At 40.9% G+C, this 22,219-nt stretch overlaps 1 protein-coding gene across 13 annotated transcripts in view; it reads left to right on the forward strand.

The window, feature by feature from the left end:
- The window catches only part of KALRN (kalirin RhoGEF kinase), a 503,525-nt gene that overhangs the window by 100,405 nt on the left and 380,901 nt on the right, over positions 1-22,219 (forward strand). The window contains exon 1 of one of the 13 annotated variants that reach the window (XM_069021113.1): positions 10,279-10,359. The exons of the other annotated variants lie outside the window; for them this stretch is intronic. Coding sequence (XP_068877214.1) covers positions 10,353-10,359 — 7 coding nt within the window. The 5' untranslated portion in view covers positions 10,279-10,352. Of the gene's footprint in view, positions 1-10,278; positions 10,360-22,219 lie in introns of those variants that run through there. 13 annotated transcript variants of the gene reach the window in all.

Consider the following 22,219-nt stretch of genomic DNA (forward strand, 5'->3'; position numbering starts at 1 on the left):
AATCCCTACAGCTCCTATCACCACTGGGAACACAAAAAACAGGCGCAAAAGATCCAGTGACAGCAGCTTTCCAGTGCATTTAATTGTCATACAATTGATCATCTCCCTTCCTCCCAGTGTTTTCTGACTGATCCGTAATTTGATAGATTCAGGATGATCCTGAAAATATGCATAGAAGACTTCTTGTCTTTTATTTTGTTTTGTTCAAAGAGAAATAGTTAATTCCCTTCCTGCTGTACTCAATTCTGTTGCAACTTAATTTTTATGCCTCATCTTACCACTTGACAGGCAAAATATGTTTGTGTAAGAACTGGCTTATTAAAGTGGGATAGCCCAGTAAACCAGAAGTAAACCCATTGAATCCCAGTAATATCCTTGCCTAACAAAAAACCAAATCCCATGCAAGTGTCCTTGTTTATTGTTCCAGATTACATAAAAGTTGTGCCAGCCAGTGATGGGAAATAAACTCTTACTTTCTTTTTATATTTGATTTTTGGGTAAAAAAAGAGAGGAAATATTCAGCTCTTTGAAAAGAAATGCCATCTCATCTCAAGCCATGAGGAGGTACAGGCCAGATGTCTGGATGCTATCTTTATACCTATCCTGAAGGTCTGTGGGAGGGTAATTTCAGGGCAGGCACGATCCAAATTGTTGGGTGCCAGATAGCTGGATACTGACCACAAATATTCAGTCACATTTGGATGGCTGATGTTTGTGTTATTCTGAGGGTAGGTGTTTCCTTTTGGTTTCTTTCGACTGCAAGGACTTTGCCTTTTTATGAACGTCTTAGGTGAGGGGGAGGAATAGTTGTTGAGTACAGAAGGTCGGCAGCAATTTCATCGCTTGGAGTAGTCTCAAGTTGTTCAGAGAGAATAACCTTCCTTTTTCCTTATTAAATGCTAATAGCACATTGGCTTTTGAAAACCTTTCTTTGCTCAGGTACTTGGCTGGTATCTGTGAATCGTGGTATTTTATGGAGGTGGGCTGAATATTTCAGTAGCTGCAGAGTACTGTGTTCCCATAGCAATGGAGAAATCTTAGTGCCTTGCACAGGCACTTGCATGATTCACAGCTAGGAAAGGCAATCAAGGGAGAATGGTGGTAAAGCCTACACAGTCCTAGTTCTTTGGGACAGTTTGTTGTGTCTGCTCCTTGCTGAGGAGGAAATGCTGACACGGCAGTACTGGATGAGTTGATCAAATGGTGCTGAAAAGGAAGACATCTGATATGATTTCACATGTTGGGGTGACAGTGTTCACCTGGATATGTGTTTAATGTTGTGGCTGTCCTGTCCACAGCTGAAAACAGGCAGGGTTGTCATGTGGTTGTCCTCTTTATCTGCCCATCACACCTTTCCTGAGGAGAAGGAATTTGGGACCAGCATTTTCCTGGTAGTGCCATTCTTCACTCAACCTTCAATGCAGAGTGAAGAATCTGTGCATTGTGGATACCGAGGTACTGAGCTGTTGAGCAAACAGCTGCATGATGGTTTTGCTAGCTTTCAGGAGCAGCCAAATTTGGGAGAAGGCCTGACAGAATGAATTGAGAGAGAGAAGTATCTGAATATATTTTCTGTAAAACAATCTGCTATTAGTTTTATAGTTTCTTTGCTTGATAAAACATAGAACTAGAGAAGTAAGGAAAAAGAGAATCTGGATTGTACAGACAGATTGTCATCTTCTGAGCAATGGATCATAACAGACATCCCTGTGCAGGCTGAAGAGTCACTCCAACTTCTCCCTTAACAGGCTCTGTCTCTCTGGGATCAGAGGTCACGATGTATCAGGTGCGTTCGGTGGTGGAAGGGTTTGCTTGGACAAGGACATCAAGGACTTGATGCCACCCAGTGCTTGGATGCAGGTTAGGGTGATTTGTGCCCTGTCAGTAATGCAGTGGGGCTGTGCCAGGATACATTCCTTGGGCCAGCCAGGCAAAAGCAAACATGGGTTTGCCTTTATGAATGTACAAGGAGGAACTTCAACTGCTTGCAGACAGCACATCCTTGAGAGTGCTGTTTTAGTGACCTTCCAGACCTGATGTGAGAACAAGGCTCACTAATGCCCTTTGGATACTCAAAGGAAGACACACCACGTTAAACAGTTGTTTAATTAGTAGGAAGAGGCATTCTGAGATCCTCTCTCTGGAAGCTGTAGGCAGCTAAATTGAAACAGGAAAGATGGGTGACACTTCAGCCATCAGGGTTATGGCATCAGCAGCAGCTTACCAGCGGATGTTGTGTTGGAAATTCTTAATTACCTGCAATATTTCAATAAAGATTTAATATCTTTCTGAAGTAAATGATCTAATGTGACCACAGCATGTAGCTTTGTTTCCAAGAACTGTTAAGGAATTATCTGCAGCTTGTCTGAAGTGGTGGATATAAATTCCTGTGTTTGTGATAGTCTCTTCTTGCTTCAGAACACAGGTACTCATGCTTTGACTATTTCTGCATATACCTAAGTAGTGAAACTAAAGGGGTTGAAAAGGCAATAGATTAACATGAATTTTTGGCTTTGTACTTTTAGGTTTAAAGAATTCTCAGGATGAGTTTCAAAACACTTTTTGTCTTAGGCTTATTTATTATCTATGTCTTAACTAATGAAAAAAAGTATGCTGAAGTAAAGTGCCTTGATTAAGGTCACACACGAGGGCAGTGACGTTACTGAGACTGGAAACATACCATGATTTTTTTTAATATAATTTTTTTCTAGGACTGAGGAGACCCCCATAGCATCTGTACTGGTATATTCTCTCCAGTTAAATTAGCTCACTTATACGGATACTTGGTCTGATGATCTGGAGAATTCGACTTCTCTGTCCATTGCTAAAAAAATAATGGGGGAAAAAAAGCAAGACAAGCCTCATTCATTTTGCATCCCATTCCTGAGCTGAAAGAAGGGTTTAGCTTGTGAACTTAACTAACTGGTAGCAGATACTCTTAGCTGACTGGCTGAAAGGACCTTGACAGAAATTATAGTAAAAGCAGATGAGAGATACTCAATATTTTTCACTACACATAACTTTTGACCATCTATGCGGTCTGCTTATAGATTCTGGCAAAGAAAATCCAACAGAATAATAATGTGCTTGCCATTTTTGTATTTAATGATGTGATATTCCCTTTATCAAATCAGCAGAAGTTTGACGCTCTTTCACAGGCTGCCCATTATGTTTCTAAACAAAGAAAAATGCATAATTGTGCCTTTATACTGCATTAATTAATAAACAGCAACACAATGGTTACATAGTGCCTTTTGTGTCTCAACTTTACAACAATTAACAGGTAAATAATGTTTTCAATTCTTTCAGAGGAAGGAAAATAAAGGCGAGGACCATGTAACTCAGTGAACCAAACAGGGCTAGAGCTGACAACAAAGCTCCTCAAGTTCAGCTCCGTGTACAAGCAGCTGTCAGCTACCAATAATCACTGCTTTCAATCACGACTTGTGGCTTCTGTTTTATGATATGACTAATGACAGTGACATACACAACTGGAGCACATTTTTAGAGTCTGAGCCATAAACAATTTTAAGAGCAAGTCTTATTAAATGTCTCTCAACATCACCTGCTAGTTTCAAACATGCAGATCTGTTTTCATGTAAATGTTACTGATTTCTTTGTCTTCTCATGAAAATAACATGTACTTTTAGGCTGATTTCTGAGAAAAGCCAAGCTCTCATAATCATTCTCTCCAGCAGAAAGAATATGTTGTTATCTGAACTATCAGAGGGATGAACTTCAGCGTTTTGAGGAATTCGATCTAAATCTTGAAATGTGTCAAAGATCACAGTGATTTAGCAGAGCTTACCTGAACCTTATGAAAGTTCTTCTTTAATGTTTTCTCTACCAAACTTCTGCTTCTGAAGGTATTTGGGATGTCTGGGAACTTCAATTCACTTTTAACAGAAACCTCTCTTGATTTAGCCCATGAGCAACAGCTGTGAAGATCAATAACCCACTGATGACAAGGAATAAATTATATTGGCAGGATTATTTATCAAGAAAGGAAAAAAATGGTTTTAGAATAAATCTAGAAGTTTGATAACTCATTTCTGCTGTATTTATAAAATTTCCTATGAGCTTATGCATAGCTTTGTATAGACAGATTGGTGTAATTCTTAACCCAAGTGAATATTAGAATAAATATTTAATCAAACCACTTACAATGTGAATCATAGAATGAAACATAAATCTCATGTACAAACTCTCTATTTCTTGCTCTGAATTTTGATGCAATATTTATTGACTAGGTCAAGTTGAATAATTTAGACTAGCATGGCTGGATTTCCCAGAGCTATATGTACCCAACAATCCTCCCATGGACATTGTTTGCCATCTTTTCTCCAGGAACAACTGAAATTATAAATCTCTGAGTGTTTTTGATTTCTGCACCATGAACTTACAAGAAGTAAAACTAAAAGCAGAGGCAGTGTCAATAGGCTGTTCAGTAACCAAAGGGGAAGAAAGCAAACCCAGCTGTAATCCATTGACATATTTTCTGTCTCGAGAATCTCTTCAGCAGGTTGGTTCTGGTTTTATAGGCTGACTGTGCAATGAGCAGCATCAATGATATAAACCAATGCATACTTGCACTGTTATTAGAGCAGAGGGACTTCCAAAATGAGTGTTTCAGGAGACTGAGCTGTCCCCAAGCCACCTGTCAGAGAAAGTAGGACAGCATGAGCATCTGATATGTGCTAGAGCAGAGGTTCCTCTGCAGCCTGTGATGTGGACTGTGGTGAGGCAGGTTGTGCCTCTGGGACACACTGCAGCAGGTGGATGCCCAAAGGAGGCTGAGACCCCCTGGGAAGCCTGTGCTGGAGCAGACTCCTGGCAGGACCTGTGGATGTGTGGAGAGAGGAGCCCACACTGGAGCAAGTTTGGTGGCAGGACTTGTAAACCTGCAGTTGACCCATGCTGGGGCAGTCAGTTCCTGAAGGACTGCACCCCATGGAAGAGACCCACGCTGGGGCAGTTGATAGGAGACTGCCATGGGAGAGACCCCATGCTGGAGCAGGGAAGGAGTGTGAGGAGTTCTCCCACTGAGGAGAAAGGAGCAGCAGAGATGCGTGATGATCTAACCACAGCCCCCATTCCCCATCCCCCTGCACTGCTGAGGGGAGGAAGGAAAGAAATTAGGAGTGAAGTTGAACCCAGGAAGCAGGGAGGGATGAGGGGAAAGTGTTTTAAGATTTGGGGTTATTTCTCATTATCCTCTTCTAATCTGATTGATAATAAAAATTGTACCCATTTCCCCAAGTCAAATCTTTTTTGCCTGTGATGGTAATTGGTGAGTGACCTCTCCCTGTCCTTATCTTGACCCATGAGTTGTTCATGATATTTTCTGTCCCCTGTGTACTTGAGGAGGGGAGTGATAGTGCAGCTTTGTTGAGCATGTGATGTCCAGTCAGGGTCAGCCCACCACTGAAATCAGGATCTCAGATACCAGATTTTGATTGGCAAAGTAAATCTGTGCTTTATGCAGCTCAAACATACAGAGCAGCAGTGACCAAAGAAAAATGAAATCTGTCTGTTGTCATTGAATTACAAATAATGCCTAACACATTCATATAATTATGACCAGGATTACATAGACACAGAGAGCCAAGTGAGAGCTGTAACATGCTTAAAGAACCAGCAAGATCTTTCCAGTCCTGTAGGGATTATGTGACAGCATATTCATTTTACAAATATGCTTGTGGTCCTAATGCTCCAATTTCTGCTCCTGATAAGTTACTGTTGTCTTACCTCTCATCTTGACAGCTGTTTAACCTGGAGATCTTCAGTTACATTGTCTTGGGGACCCAGGAAGACTTAGGATGAAGGGCTAATCTTCAAGGTCAGGCTGTCATCAGATGCCATGCATCTACATATCCCACTGAACAAAATACTACCTGGGTCAAGGGTTAGCCAAGTGAAAACACTGGAGAGAAAAAAAAACTTGTTGAGAATGTAACAAAACTGGTAGCAGATCCATGGTTTTGTAAGTACTTTCTTCACTTATGACCAATTACAGTGTAGTTCACTGTGCAATGAAAATTTGCAACACCTGTACCCCTTTCACATCTCTGCTGCACTGGAGAAAATCCAATGGCCCAACAGAGTCTCACTTGATATCAGCTGAGGTGTTTATTACAGCTGTTATTGCTGATACTGATCCCTTACGCCATGGATATATCACTTGTTTAAGCAAAAGGGAAAGTACAGTAGTTTCCCACATTTTGGAATAGGATTCAGTTAGTGTTTAGTTGTTTTTAGAGAGAACAACTTGAAACTCTTCTGTTTAGAAAGGTTCCTCCCTACTTCATGAGTCCAGACACATCCTGCTGAGAAGTACCTTGCTGTCTCTGACATCCTGCATGTCTTGCCTATGCCCCTGGTGTGAGCTGCTGGTCAAGGAACAACAGCTGCACAGGGAACATGAAAAAGAATGGAGTCTCCTACTCCTATTGATTTGAAAATCTGCTCAGGTGCATACTTTGAGTACTTTTGCACCAAACCCACTACTGTTTGCAGCAGTAATTCTAGAAAATCAGTTATTTGTTTGCATTTTTGGTCATGATCATGCAAAACAGAAAAAATTAATGGTTACCTTAGATTTCCTACCAGGATAAGGCAGACAATTTTCCCCTGCAGCTTAGTTGTAGCTCTTTAGGGACTAATAAAAATTATAATACTGTATCTTGTTTAAATCATTAAGTAACTTTATCCAGTTTTATAGAAGAAAATATTGTCAGATTATCTGCTTGCTTTGATGTAGAAACTTCCTTGGGTAAAGCTTTTTCCACTGAAGTCCTATTCATGTCGTTTTTATTATTTTACTGTTTTCACACGTGGACCCTATTATCAGCTTAGGGATGAAATGGTGCTTCTATATTCCTTTAAATAGAGAGTTCAATGAAAATATTATTAATCTTTCTGGAGTATTTATTCAGCATTACAAGTAGCAAATCTGTGGCGTCAGTGTTAATGATTTTGTGCAGGAAGGAATGACATCTCTCTGTTGACCCTTAAAGCACTGTGGGTTTGCCAAGTATTATTTTGTAGCACAGACATCTACTACTGGTTACTGTGGTTCCACGGAAGAGTGTATTCACTGCAGCATTGATTTTTCTTGTGCTCTTATATAGACAGGAAAAAAATGTGTTTGCTACAATTGATTTGAAGGGGAATCAAGCAAGGTTTTTGCATTCCTCTAGCCTCGGCTCACAGGGAAGTTTGGGTCCTGCCTTCATAGGTGATACTAAGGTGGTAGCACAAAAAATAGTAGATTCTTTAAAAAACATTGGCTAATGAGCTACAAGTGAAATTTATTGAGCCTGTGCTCAATATGTGCCTTATTCTACTGGAAACTAGGATGGAAAAAAGAAAAATGTTGACCTTTCCCAGGAAACAGTAAAAGCTGCACTCCGAAATGGAGGGTGGTAGCTGATGCAGCACCCTGGCCAGAACCTGACCACTGCCCATAGTGGAAGATGCCGGAGAAATCCTTGTATTTGTGTCCTCTGAGTGGATTAATTCTGTAGCTGTATGAGGCATGTCAGGCTCCCAGTGCTGCACTTTAACTCTTGTCACACCATTAGGTCTGGCTCTGTCTCCCTAGTTTATTTTTAGAAGTGCTTTGGCAGAGACAGAAGTGCCGAGACTTGCCCTTTCCCTGTGGAGGGGAGCTCCGATTATTCCTTTAGCTGCTGCATTCTTGTTTGTCTGTCTCTAATCTATTCTACCTCTGGAGGCATTTCTACTGCTCTCATTGCTGTGGTATGTGAGCACTTTGTGCAGTGAGCTGAAGAGCAGAGTCAAATACAAAACCCCCTGGCAGGATCCTGCACCATGTTCTGCTTCTCTTTTCAGGGAGGTGTTGGGGTCGGGGGGGGAACTGTTGAGTTTGCCATCCCCTTTCTGTACCTTCTGTATCTGGCCCCAGGGTGGCTATTGCTTGCTGTGGCTCCTGTCTCATCACTGTGTGCTGGATGATTTCCTATATGGGGGTTTCCACTGGAACCTTTGGGTCCAACACATTGAAAGGACATCGACTGTGATGGGGCTACTGCAGTTCTGCCCAGATATCAAACCAGGATATCCCACATCAGCAACAGCACATGTCCTCCTTTGGACCATTTCAGAGTGATGTGATTTTTAAAGTTGTGCTTGTTTTAGACTCATCTGTGCTCTGGACTACTCCCTTCCCAGCTTGGACAGCAACCTGCAAACTGTGACACTTCCTCTACAAGCAGGTCTTTATCTTTTCCCTCTCATGAGCTGATATGATCCTTTAGTTGCAGTGCCATCTGCCCTTGCCAGGGTTTAGTCACAAGGCCTGAGTGTGTGTTTGTGTCACACATGTCAGACCTGGAGCAGAGGGGTTTTGTCCTGTTCCTTCGTGCAGAGGCAAATTGCTGCCAGATATGTGGAGGGGCAAAGAGCCGTGCACAGAAAAGTAGAAGCACAACCAGCTCACACACTTTGTGGCAACTTGGCATGTTAGGGACACTGTTTTCTGTAGCTTTCCCCCTCTTGTATCCATAGTGTTAGGGAAAAAAAGGTTGAAAAGTGCCTGGGTCTCCAGAAGATGCAATTCCCTATGCTGACAACCCACTGTTTGTGGTGCTGCTGAGGTGTCTGTCTTATTCCCGGCTACATTCCCTGTGCAATATTGCAAAGAAACACACTTGTCTGTGATGGTTCAAACACTCTGCTAGCTGCTGAGGTGTTTCAGTTTTTTCTCCTTTTGGCAAGGGATCCCTGTGAGGTGGAATACTTCTGTTTTCAGCAGTGATGGAGAGAATAAGAGGTACTCTTTCTCCATCTGCTGAGCATGTAAATTGTTATTCCTTCATGCTTTCCCCACCCTTCAAACATAAAATTGGCAGAAACAAATGCAGCTGTAAAATAACAGCTCTGAATTAAAGCTTAATTGTGCCAAGTGCTCTTAAAAGGAGCACTACCCTCAGTACGCTCTTAACACTTCAGCTGTTACACCTGCTGGGAGGAAAGTTGTTCATTTTTACCTGCCTGGATACTGTGGGGTTAACAGACCCCACACTAGGTCAGTCAGTGTTAAAATCATTGTCTGGAACAAGTGGAAATCCTACTGCAAATGCAGTTGAGCAGCACCAGTTAATAGCCTGGCTGTTAATAGCTGGATGTACGGGATTGCCAGTGAAAATACCCAGAAATGGGCAGGGCACTGCTTACAAGGAATGCCTAGTAGGAGCATGCACAGTGCTGCTGGGAAGGGGGTGGTATTTTTACAAGGGTCATCAAAGAATGATGTGGGTGTCACATCTCTTGGACAAGACAAAGTGAGTAGTGTAATGCTGATCTATCATAAACATTTGTTTAAAGTCTTGCAGGAGACTCACCCAGCCCAGGCAGGGGGCCCACTGCATTAGCTGACTGTGAAGCAAAGATACTTTGTATTCATAGGCAGGTAGCAGCCTGTCTGAAAATCTGCCAGATTTTCTATTTAATTATTTAAGAGGGATGTGTCACCATTAGGACTGTTTCCTATTTTGCATTCTTTGAGGAAACAAAAGAACAGGCTCCCTCTGCCAATGACAGAAAAATGGGAAATCCAAGGATGCCTGGGAAGAGTGGCTTTGCTGGGGCTGCAGCTCTGTTAGGGCTAGTCAGAAAAAAATGGCAGAGGCCTCACTCTGTGCATTGAAGCTGAAATGTTTTGTGGTAACTGGTCTCAGGGATGTTTTCTAAAGGAATGATTTGGGAACCAGTGTAGACTGTAATTACTTCTGAAAAGAAGGAGAAATGTCCCCATCAGACCTCTCACCTTTTCTACCTTGAAACAGATATTTTCAGTGTACTGGTTTTCCTGTAAAATTTGAAAAGATTTTCAGTCGAATGCTGAACTCAAACGAAAGAAAATAATTTATCCTTTTTTTAGCTCTAGGTTATGTCAGGGCAGGGAGATTCACAGGCCAGCACATCTGAGAACCTAAAAGGCCATCTTGCATTTTTAGTTGGTAAGAGGATGCACGTCCTGTGTACTGCAGGCTGAAAAATCTCTTTTAAGATCCACACGATTTTCTCTAAGATTCAGGTTGTTTTTTACTTTTCCTTTGATTATTTATTGTTGGTTTTCTCTGTGGTGAGAAAACTGGTTACTCAGAGCAATAATCTCAAGCTCGTGTATGTCAGATGAAGATGTGTGCTTAATTGGCTTAATTGGAGTGAGGAGGGTGTCTCATTTAGATTATTAGTTTGGTGATGGTGGTGTGGGGCTATAGGTGAGCCAGCTGACCAGCTAAACGCAGCCACCTGATGATCCCATAGCAAGATTGGGTTGCTTATAGGTAACAGCAGGTCTGGAGCTGCCCTGAACCTTTATTGGCATGTCAGGTCTGTGCACTAAATGTGATTTATTTGGAACTTGATGGAAATATTAGACAAGAGAATAATATGAATAGATCTAGTTATCTACATTCTGTTTTATTTAGAAATTCAAACTAAAGGACTTAGATTGTGGTGCTGCCAAGAAGCAGTAACACCCAAGGGATTCAATCAAGAAGAGTGGAGCTCATATTCCAGCTCCACCACTGACACAGTGGACAGTGCTGGGAAAACATTTTCTTACTTTGTTTCAAAGGTGTCTCTGGGTGCAGAAGCTGATGTGCTGTGTGCTTGGTTTTCAATGCCAGAGCCAGGGACTGGTGCAAATGCTTGGGGCTCGCCACTGCTGAGAATTTGTCATGGCCATCCTCATATTTGATGAGAGGACATTAAAGAACTCAGAGTCATGGATATCTTTTGGAAACTCTGGCCATGGGTGTGTGTAGAACTGGAATGGCAGCCAAGGCTTCAGAATCTTTTAATATCCCATACAAGTACTGAGAAAAATGGCAAATTAAATGGAGAAAATGGCCTCCAGGATTCTGGTGCACTAAAGCAAGTAGAAACATGAAATATCCAGAATTTACAGTGGTCCAGACTCAAATGTCTTTGGAAATGAATGGGGAATACAAGATTTAGTCACTTATTAAGGCAATCTAGGTTCCTGGAGTACCCTTTCCTTCAGAAAGGAGTGTTAGCAAGCAATCCTTTGTTCAAGGAATGTATCTTCAGAATGAATTTTTAAGTCAGAAAGGAAAAACTAGAGAAGCTTTATGGACACTCAGGGAAACTTAGGCTGAGAGCAGGTCAAGATACAAAGCAATCACTACTTTACTCTTTCCCTGCAACTTCATATTGACATTATTGGAAAAATATATTAGCAGCTGAGCACTTTTCTGAGGAGAGTGCAAGTTGCCATAATTAAGAGAGGGATGATGTATTATTTAAGAGTAATTTGCAATTAGTGTTCCTAAGTGCTCTACTATATTATTGGTTTCTTCTCCCTGTCTTGATCAAATGCAGTTGGATAATCTGTAAATTAAAAATGATGGAAAAACCACTATGAGTACAGCTCTGGCTCTCTGGACTGACAAGAGCTGGAAGAGAAATTGGCAGTTGCTACTCTGGTTGCAGAGGGCGAGTGGCAGAGCGGTGGTGGTGGGACCCTGGGGCACTCTGGACATGGGAGATTTGGGAGTAAGATGATGTGTGGGACTTTTCAGCCAGTCCAAGGCACGGCTGGCAGGGAGGGGATTTGCATCTTCCCATGGGACCACATTTCTGCAAATACTTCTCTCCTTGGGATGGGATCTCTGCACAGTAGGTAAAGCAGAACTTTGCTGTCAGACCTCCTGGATGTTTGCTGGAGGAGAAACCCACCTGTCCCCAAGTCTCAGTCCTGCCTTTGGGAATTGCACCTGCTCCAGACTTTATCTTTGTCCATTCACTGGAAAAGGTTGTAATTATGCTTTACATACCCAGTGATAATTGGGTAAATGCCGATAATTATTTCTCGGAAGGTGTTGAAAAATGAATGTCTCATCCAGTGTCCATGCTTCTCCATGGACACTGGATGAGGAATTTACATGCTTTGGGACCAAGGAAAAGTTCTTTACTCTGTTAGAAGCTCTTTCTCTACATAGGCACGAGGCAGCACATGTTGCCACTGTCACATAATGCCAAATGAACAAGTTTCTCAAGCTCTTTGTCACCTTCTTGTATTGTTACGTTTTCCTTTCCCTTGGCAGATTTATACTTGCAGTGGCTGTAGCAGAGAATGATCAAATATAATTTATTATTTCAGACATTTCCCCACTGTTCGTGGCTTTAGCAATGTGGTGGGAATATAAAAGTGTTCAAGCTGTAATGTCAGTGCAAAGAATTAAATATTTATCATATGTATAGTATTCCAGGGAGTGACTTGGGATTGATTAACGTGTAGATTTGCATACAGGAGCATTAGGAAACCCCATGAAGTGGATCATTCTTTTCTAAAAATACATGCAGAAACATGTTTTGTTTTCAAATTTTCAGATATATGTGTTTAAAAGAAACCTAAAGAACTGTGATTGACATGATCCTGTAATTCTGCTGGCTTCAATGGCTGATTATGCTACATATCCCATAGGGCAGCTGTCTCAAAGGCTTTTTTTCTATCTATGACTGTCAATCTCTACTGTTTCTGAATCAGCAGCGGTTTTAATTTGAGCTGGTGTCACTGTGAGCACCCAGTCTTTCAGCTACCAGAGTAATGGTTAATTTGCATGGTTGGAAGCAGTCAGGTAGCTGTGGCTTCATAAATTCTAGTTTATCAGGCAAAACATGCTAATCTACTCTTAGTGTGCTCTTAGATTGGAGGGTTAATACCTCTGTGAAACAGCTGCAGATATCCCTGACACACATTTCCAGCAAATGTATTTTATTAGAGTGCTGAAGTGGGCTTCAAGTGCTCACACACTTACTGCAACTCAGAGGATGGGCAGTAAATTGCTGAGCTGTAATAGCTCAATCATTTTTGGTTATGGGAATGTACCTATGCTTTCTGGTTTTTTTAAGAGTTTGATTTTTTGTTACAGGCCAAACTTGAGTTGGCAGCGGCAAGCTGGAAATGCTTTTGAGTCTTTTTCAAAATCAAGCAAAACAACTTCAATATTTTAAAGTGGTTTATTTTTGTTGTCACTAGTGCTGCCTGGACATTTAAGCAGAGCCTTCTAGGAGCTCATTTCTTCCATACAGGCAAATGAAATTGCTTACCCAAACTAGAAAACCAGGAGGGTTTTTAAACCTCTTTTCACTAAGAGGGTATTTCAATCTCCCTTGTGTTTAGGCTAGCAGTTTGTGAGATACCCACACAGGAGTTAGAGGCCTGTTTTTTTTTTTATTTTTCCAAGCTGAGTCTATTAAGGTGTTTGATATTGGTTTGGCTCATAGAGCTTGTGCCGAATCCTGCTGAGAACCTGGCAATTCTCTTGCAGAGATCACATCCCACCATCCTGTTGGAGGTTATAGCCCATGGAAGGTCTGTTTGTTCTGTAGCTCTCAAATATCTTTCCCTCTCCAGAAAGATAGGAAAAGCCCTTTTTGATTCCACAAAGCTCTACTGGTGTTAAAGAGAAATACAGAATAGAACTGAGCTGACTTACAGATATTGCAATATCTACCTTGCTATCAAGTTTAACAGAAAACTGTGGCTTTCAAAAAGCCTCCTGCATTTAATGGAAGTAAAGAATTCCGATTGGAGTCCCTCCATCATAGCTGCACTCCTGATAATAATAGTTTCCAATATATTTGCAACAGTCAGCATGGCTCCAGGTATTTAAGAATCCTAACTAGTCAGAATTGCCCAAATCTTTTTTACTTAATATTCTTTCCCAGTTTCTTGTCTCCTGGGAGAGGAGTGGGTGCCAGAGTGGGTACCCAAAAGAGTGGGTGACCCTAAGCCCATTGAAGCACCTTATATGATATTTCCTGTCTTACCAACAATATTGGTTCTAAGTAGTGACTTTTTTCTTCTTAAAAACTCATTTCAACCAGAGCTGTGACATTTATTTGTGCAAGTGTAAATGTCTGATATATAAATATTTCTGGTTTCTTTGGTCTTTTAAGTGTTCAGAGCACCAATATGACAGAATGCTGGGAGTTTGGTTATTAACAATAGATATGGTGATGCTATTCTGAGGATTAGATTATATTCAAGGTACAGCCCACAATGCTCATTCAGTTTCTGACTTTCTTAGAGAATTCAGACTAATGAGGGACAAACCTGAAAGAGAATTATCATTTGTAGGAGCTATCATGATGCATGGTAGGGTAGCACATTGTTGAATCAGCTGGTTTTAGAGGCCAGGTGCCAATCCTGTGGTGTTGATGAAATTCCATAAAAAGGAAAAATGAAAGAAATGGAAAAGAATAAAACATGAACCAAGAGTTGAAATATTTTATGAAACACATGCTAAATCTCCCTGCTTTAGGACTGATGGCCTACAATGGAGCAGAGCGCTGGGCCAAAAAGAATAAATCTTAGTCTAAATCAGTGAGACAATTTTATGCACAGCATGAGTTTAGAAAGGGGAGGAAGAGGCCATAAGACAAAGCTTAGCAGGCACAGAAAGAGGTAGAATATGTCTGCAAGAGAATGCAATCATAAAAGGAAAATTGACACAATATGAACAAAATATGATGAACTCACTTTTTTGTTCTATGGCACTTTGTCTTCTCTGTCAAAGCCTATTCTACCATTACCTCACTCAATTGCTGAGTACTAACCTGGGTCATCTGTTGTTCCCAAGAACTTCACTACCCATTCAGATCACCTTGAGGCTTGATTTTGCATTACGTCGGTGACACTGGGTTTAGTCCTGATTTATACTGTTCTAATCATATAAAAATCGCACACTTCATTGGTAACACTCAGCATTTCTTTAGGGTTTATCATTCATTGATCTCAGAGCACTCTGTGGCAATAAATAATGATCATTTCCAGCACACAGCAGATGATTAAAAAAACCAAGGAAAGCAGGGAGCACTTGCATGTTTTGCCAGTGATCACGTGGTATGGCAGGGAACACAACCCAGATCTCCTGATGCCTTGCCTATGAGATCATGCTGCCTCCCTAAATAAAATTAAAATGGAGTTCTGCAGTAAAAAAGGAATGACTCTGCTCTGATACCAGTCTTAGTGAGATCAGCACTGGGCCTCCACTTAATAACACTGTGTTACTGCTGGCTTCACTGGGAACACTATTAGACTGCCTCAATAACTGGAGAAGAAAGTGCTCAAGCTTTGGTTTCAATCTGTAACAAAATGCTGTACAACATGCAGCAGGAGTGCTCCAGCAGGTGAAAAAGACAGTCGTTCACCTCACAGTTTACAGAGCAAAGCAAATATTTGCTATATCCACCCAATTTGTAACTGAGAAACCCCACTGTTCTTTTCCCTAAGGTGTCCCCAGTGTCCCCAGTTTATCTGTGTTTTTCTGAGACTCGAGTCTTTCGTGGGATGCATGTGTATCCCACTACCCCTCTCCCTCTCTTTCTACTTCATTCTGGTTGGGAAATGTGTTTTTAATATTGTGAATCACAGATTGTGTTTCCACGCTACCAGCACCACAGGAAATTCAGCTCTTGCTAATAATAAAAAAAGACTTAGTGATTTCAATTGGAAGGGAGTTCAGGACAAGTGCAGCATGCAGTGTTCCACCACAGGGATGTGAAGATGTGGGAGCTGGGCAGCAATGGCCATTGGAAGAGCTGTGGCCATGTGGAAAATACACCACAACAGGGAAAATACAGAGCAGTCCCAGGGTATGAAGCAGTTGGGATGGCTGCTTAGGCCTGTCCTGGTTGGTCTGCTCAGATGCTCAGTGGGCACAATGGCTCTGTGGCAATGCTTCATGAAGACATGGAGGTGCCAGGGTCATATTGCTGAAGGACACTAAACCTATAAGCTCCCCTGTTGAAATTATAAATTTGGTACTCTGTACTCCAAAGTGAATGGTATATCCTGTAGACAAAACCATTTATGACTTTGTTTCCCCCTATGAAAACAATGTAGAGGAAAATAGAGGTTACTGTTTCACTATTTGCAGGTATACCATTTATCTGGTTTTCCTTGAAAGTATACACTTTTTCTTCTTGGACTTTTTCTTCCCCTCTTAAGAAATGTTTTACATCAAAAGTTCTGGATAAATGCTCATAGCAGCTGTTTAGGCCACCTTGGTGTGCATTTGTTTATTTGTGTTGGATCAGTTGGGCTCTGTGTGGTGTGTGGCCCACAGATCCTGAACACCTGAGGCAGAAAAGTTTTCCTCGCAGAGAACAGGGAGTCTCTGCTCCACGGTGCAGACAGGACCTCAGTTCTGCTCACCTTTTTCCTTGGCTAATTGTGTAGGTATGAGGGGGATCAAGGGTTTGTGTCAGGCAGCCTGACCCCAAGGTATCTGCTGATGGCTTCTGCAGTAAAGCTCTCTGATGGCAATGCAAATGTGTGGGTGCCCTGAGATAAGATGCAATTTTCTGGGAAATAATAAACTTAGGGCAGCAGAGCCTAGGTATGTGAACATAAAGTAGTCTGTGATAAATGACAGGGCAAAGGTGTAGTGCTACTTCAGTGAGATGGAGCCTGGGTTTATACCTTCCAAAAATATGGCTGTGATTCGTCATCATGGGTCAAGGTTTGCTTGTCGTCCAGTAGAGGAATGTGTAGGAATCTGAGCATGAATTATCTTAATATTGCACAATTGACCTGTAATACTGAATTCCTGTGGTGGCATGAAGTGACCTATTGTACTTTCTTGTGCTTCTTCACAGGTGTGCATGGTCAGGGCATCCCTTGAAATACTTCTGAAATGATAACGTGCTGAATGTGCAAGTCATATCTGTAGTGGTGCTTTGCAATGACTGACCATTTTCTTTTAAAAGGTTTTAAAGGACATATTTAATATGTATGCTTGATGGCATTAAAATATTTTGATTGCTTTAAAACAACACAGTAGGAACAAAAAACAACTTTGAAGTTGGTGTGGAGTTCTGGCCTTCCTTTGCTTTGGTACTTCAAGTTTATACAGAAAAGAAATACTGGATTGCTATGGTAACTGCTTTTTCACAGGTTCACCCTGTGTAACATGCTATAAATCTTTCTTATGTGCTAGATGGACAGAGATAAGGAGATAAAATCTAGGCTCAGAGTTTGATGTATGGAAAGGAAAGTATAAAGTGTGCTCATGTGGAAGTAATTCAAGCAGTGCAAAGCACACAAATGTGCCAGTCTATCAGTGCATCTCTCTCTATTTTAATTAGTATTCCTCTCTTGGGAGTACCTGCTTCATCAAGTTCCCTGAATTTTTTTCAGGCCATCCAGTAGAACTGAAATTGTAATGTTATAGCTCTGTCATGTGGCTCATGGTTTTCTTAATAAACTTCGCAGCCACCTATTTCTTAATGGGATTTTCTCAAAGCAGACTGACAAACAGAATTTGTGATGACCTCTGTGGAAAATCATTATTGCTTTGCAAGGCAGTTAGTAGCCCATAAATCAGTAAGATTGTAACTCTTGCACTCTCCACAAAACACAGCTCCTGCCTCCTCTGTTGCCCTGCCAGGCTCACACATTGGTGCTGAGGATAATGCCTGTGCTGGGCTAAGCTCCCATTGCACCAGCAGATTTTCCAAGTGTTTCAGTTCTGTTCAGCATGCAGTTTGTAGTCAGTATCTAAATCTTAATAAGGAAAAGCTTTAAATCGCAGAGAAATGCATGTCAAAACTGCAAACATCTCTTGGTCATTTTTGGTACTGAGAGTGCAGCACTATTCTGACATAAGCAGTTTCTACCTTGAAAAACTTTTGGACCAAAGAGAGGCAGCAAACAGAAGTTTTAAGACAGAAATACAGGGGTGTCAGAACTTCCCAAAGAGCACACAGAGGTGCAGCAATGTGGTGGGGAGCAGAGGGGAGCTGAGCACTGGGTCCGTCTGGCTGCAAGGCATTGCCAGGTTTGTCCTCAGTGCAGGATTTTGTACACATTCATAATTTTGAATAAGACAGAAAATGGAACTTATCAATCTCTCCTGGTGATTGTAACCTTGATGTGTGTTGCAGGGTGAAGCAGGGTGAAAGCTCTGGAGTGAGAATGTTTTGAGTGAAAAAATATGAAATGGTTTATTAGCATTTGTACCAGATTTCAATGACATCCTGGCTATGTACAGAGAAATATGCAAAACAAAGCAGTCCTTGGTCACACAGTGTTGTGGTGCTACTCTTACAGGTATTTGAGGACTTGATATTCTTGAGTTTCTCAAGCTCACTTCATCTTTTCACCCTTTTTGCTTTGTGGGGAGTGTGTTCATGGTGAAACACAGCGTGGGAGACCATACATTAAAACGTGAATAACTGGGAGCTTACTCTAGTTCTCTGCAACAGGTAGATCAAAACAACCCAGAATTTCCAACAAAAACCTGGCTTTCAGCCCTGTTTCCATTTTTACTGGTGGAATGAAAGCCTAAGAAGAATCTTGATAGCAAGCAAGTGCATGTGGCTTTTTGTCTTAATCTCTTTCTTAACAGATACTGAAAGGCAGTTTTGCTAGAACTCTGAATTCTTGATCTGTGATTCACCAGGTTGGCATAAAGTGAGATCTGACACCTGAAATAGTGGTTTCAAGGGCTGTCCCATGTTCCTCTGATGATCTGCAGCACTACAGCACCACACTGGCTTTTGCCAGTGAGATTCTTTTTGCCAGGCAATAAACTTAGTTGAGGAAATTACCCACGTCATGTTTATGTTAGAAGAGTTGCAGCTAATTGTAAATATCCATATTGTATTTATTTATCCTAGAACTCGGGAGCAGCTCAGACAAAAGCCTAAGATTCAGATTCTACTTACTGAAGGAAAAAAGTTGGACAGCGTCTGATTTTGTTTGCATTGATTCCTTTATCCATTAAGCTTATATACAGGGGAGCTTTTGTGAATGGTATCAGGCTGTAGGTAGGCAGCAGAAAGAGCTGCTGGCAGGATGCTTTGTTTATTACCAGCCCCGCTGTGGATGGGGGCATCAATTGCCAGGAAAGTATTGAACGGTGAGACAAAAGGCTGACCTTGTAATGGGCAGCATTAGGGGCTTGTTATGGACCGTTTCCTGGACAAGCCAGGCACTTTGGCACCAGCCTCATCATGCCCTATCCACACAAGAAACAAAAGTGCCTGAGAGCCAGAGCCCACCTTGGCCATCGGGCTGTTCCTGGCATAGGGCAGAGCCACTTGCTGAGATCTCCTGTGAGCTTCTGTGCATAATAAAAAAGGAGCTGCAGCCCTCACCAGAACCCAAAAGTCTGATCCTTAAATAAGAGTCACAGGTAATAATAGTAGTAATTAACAATAACAATAACAATAACAATAATAACAATAACAATAATGTTGTGCCTTTTAGGGGATAAGGTTGGAAAATGGCAGAGCAAAGGCAGTTTGGTCATTAAAGACCTTTAAAAGCTTCCTGGGTACCGAGTGTTTTCAACTTTCCATGAATGAGGAGTCCCAAATGATTTAATTGGCTCCAAAGCACAGAAGACTGTGCTAAGTCCAGTCATTCAATGTGTTAAAGCATAACTTGGGTTTCCTGAATGACCTCGGTTTTCTTCCATTGAACACAGGACCTGGAGAGGAGACAGTGGGACTTAGCACTTTCCCTGATGTTAAGTTGGGATGTGGCCAGAGAATACATCCAGAGCAGTGGGAAGAATTTCCCAGACAGGATGGTTTAGATGTGCCCATGTAAACACTGTCTGCTTTTCCTGATTTATTTGACGATGTCACCTGGATAAACTTCTACAATGCTAGGCAGTACCTTTGAAACTCCATCTCCTGCAGGGAATACTCACATATCACTTTTATGCTTTTGATCTGAGTACTTCAATCACCAGCTTAGGTGATCTGTATGAACTCACTGGAGTTTCCAGTGGCAATTCAGAGCCTCTAAGCATCAAATTAGAAGCCACTTCTAAAGGGAGGCTATTTTACATGTCTTTTTCTAAAACTGAAACAATCCAATAATGCTCTTTAAGTGCATTGTAGGAGTCCTATAAGAACTCATGCAGTGACTGTTTTGAGAGACCTGGAACAAAAAAATAAAAAACATCTTCAGTCTTACTGTGGTTGACTCTATTGCATCCAGATGGAGGATAACTCTGGTTAACTATGTCTCAGCAAGAGGAGTATTAGGTTCCTAGGTGGTTAGATGTTAAGGGAGCAAAGCACAAGGTGAAAGTATCAGAGATGATGAGGATATTGACTTTAAACATGTGCAATAGAGATGACAGTAATTTTGTAATGGTTGCATAAAGGTGTGTTAGAAAGTGGACACGAGGCTTTTTGTCTACTTGAAGTCAGTCAGTTTCTGTACTGAGAGTTAAAATCTTATACAACTTCTAATCAGCTTGAAAAGTTTATTAAAGCATTGAATATCTTTTCAGCCTGGTTTTCATACAGGCACAGTGAAACTCTTCTGTGGAAAGGGATCCTGCGTTGTCACTGTGCATGTAATACATGTGTGTCATACATAAAATCCCTATTAGTGCTTGGTCTTCGCATATTAAGTGCTTTAATTAATTTTGAGTTAAATATTTTTAAATTGGATGTTAAAATTAACCCATCAACCCAGGTACACAAATCAAGTTTTACTACTTTGGTTTTCACTCGTTCCAAGCTGTTCATTTGTGCCCTTCCCAGTAAAAATCCCCAGTTAAAAGTTCCCCAGTTAAAATCGCTTTTCAAACATTTATCACTTGTACACCATAAGAGTTATCTTTCCTATGTTTATTGTATATTTTTACAAGTGTTTTAAGATGTGTTGGATGTATTTTTTTATGTTTTCAGTTGTACTTTGGTTTCAAAGAAGATTTCAAAACCCCAGTTCCAACAAACAGCACAGCCCCCACAGCCATTAAGCTGTGGAGCCCTGTAAGCTAACCTGAATTTTAATGATTGGTGGACAGAGATAATCTGTCAAAGGGAAAACACCGATCACCTTAAACCAAAAGGGCGGGCTGTGGGCGGACTGTGGGCGGAGCAAAAGCTATAAAAGGGAGCAAAACAAAAACACGCCCTCTCATTTCCCCTTCCCGTCCAGCTTGCTAAATTCAGTGCTGGAGAAACCTACTCCTTTTCAGGGGCCTTTAGAAATATATATTTCTTTTTGACCAGCCTAGCACTGCAAGCCTTTTTTTTCTCTACCTGAGGTCCAGTGCTGCCTAAGCCTGAAGATCTCGAATCCCTGCGCTCCTGGGGCATACCTCCTGAGCCACTAGGATCCCAAATTTTTATATTTTGCTAATTTTTGCAATTTTTCAATTTTTCTGTTTTAATAAATTGTTTTAATTTCTACTAAGAGTTGTCTCATTCCTGACATGTGCTTCTTGGCTAACGTGTTTCCTTTTGATTGAACTTCTTGAAGAAGTTCCAGATGTATCCATGATTTTGTTAGTGAGATAACTATATCCAGTTTACAAACAGGAGGCAGCCTCTCCCGTTGTTGTGGTTCTTTTAATGCATCAATTAAAAAAAAAAGAGTACCTTTTTCTAGAGAACATGTTTTTCATGCACTGAAGTTCACTCATACTGTCATTTCTTCAAAATGGAAAAAACAAGTTCATTTGCTTTTCCATGGTGCAATCATCAAATCATTAACAGAAAAAAAGATAAAACAGAAATGAAATGGAAATAATTTAATGAATCATATTTAAAGATGTATTGTATATCTGCCTTATTACTCTTTGTCTGCCTTTTTCTTTTCTAACCAAAATCTATGGCAGATTACAAAAACTGGAAAGCTTTTATCCTTTCTCCACCTTCTAGAAAGCTGTATGTTAGGCAAAACATACAGGCACTTGGACAAACTGTTAATAAATTAGATCTTAATTGATTTTAAAGACCCTATCAGGAGACAAACACAAAATAGTAAATTATGACATTATATCTTTATATGTAAATTAGTTACCAGATTCCCTCAAAAGAGTTTAGTCCCGATGAAAATGATGTGCCCATATCCTTGTATATCCAAAGCACATAACATAACCTTTCCTTTAAACTCTTGTAGTGATTAAATGCAAGCTCATTGTATTTTTTGATGTATCCATAATTGATTGAGATTACGAAAGTGTGACAGTAATTCCTCTTTTAGGAGGGTTGCTTTGCATTAATCATACTTGGTTGTGGGGAGAAGTGTGGGTGTGACTTTTCAAATTAAGCAGCCACAGAGAAAAACACCTAGTGATTTTCTTCAAGTAAGTTAAGGTTTTGAAAATTATTTTCATTTGAAAGCAAACAATCTTGAGATCTGGGTTCAAGAAGAAGGACCAATCTTGTATTTTTATTCTCATTT

Source organism: Aphelocoma coerulescens, chromosome 7, assembly GCF_041296385.1.
Source record: "Aphelocoma coerulescens isolate FSJ_1873_10779 chromosome 7, UR_Acoe_1.0, whole genome shotgun sequence".
Lineage (NCBI taxonomy): Eukaryota > Metazoa > Chordata > Aves > Passeriformes > Corvidae > Aphelocoma > Aphelocoma coerulescens.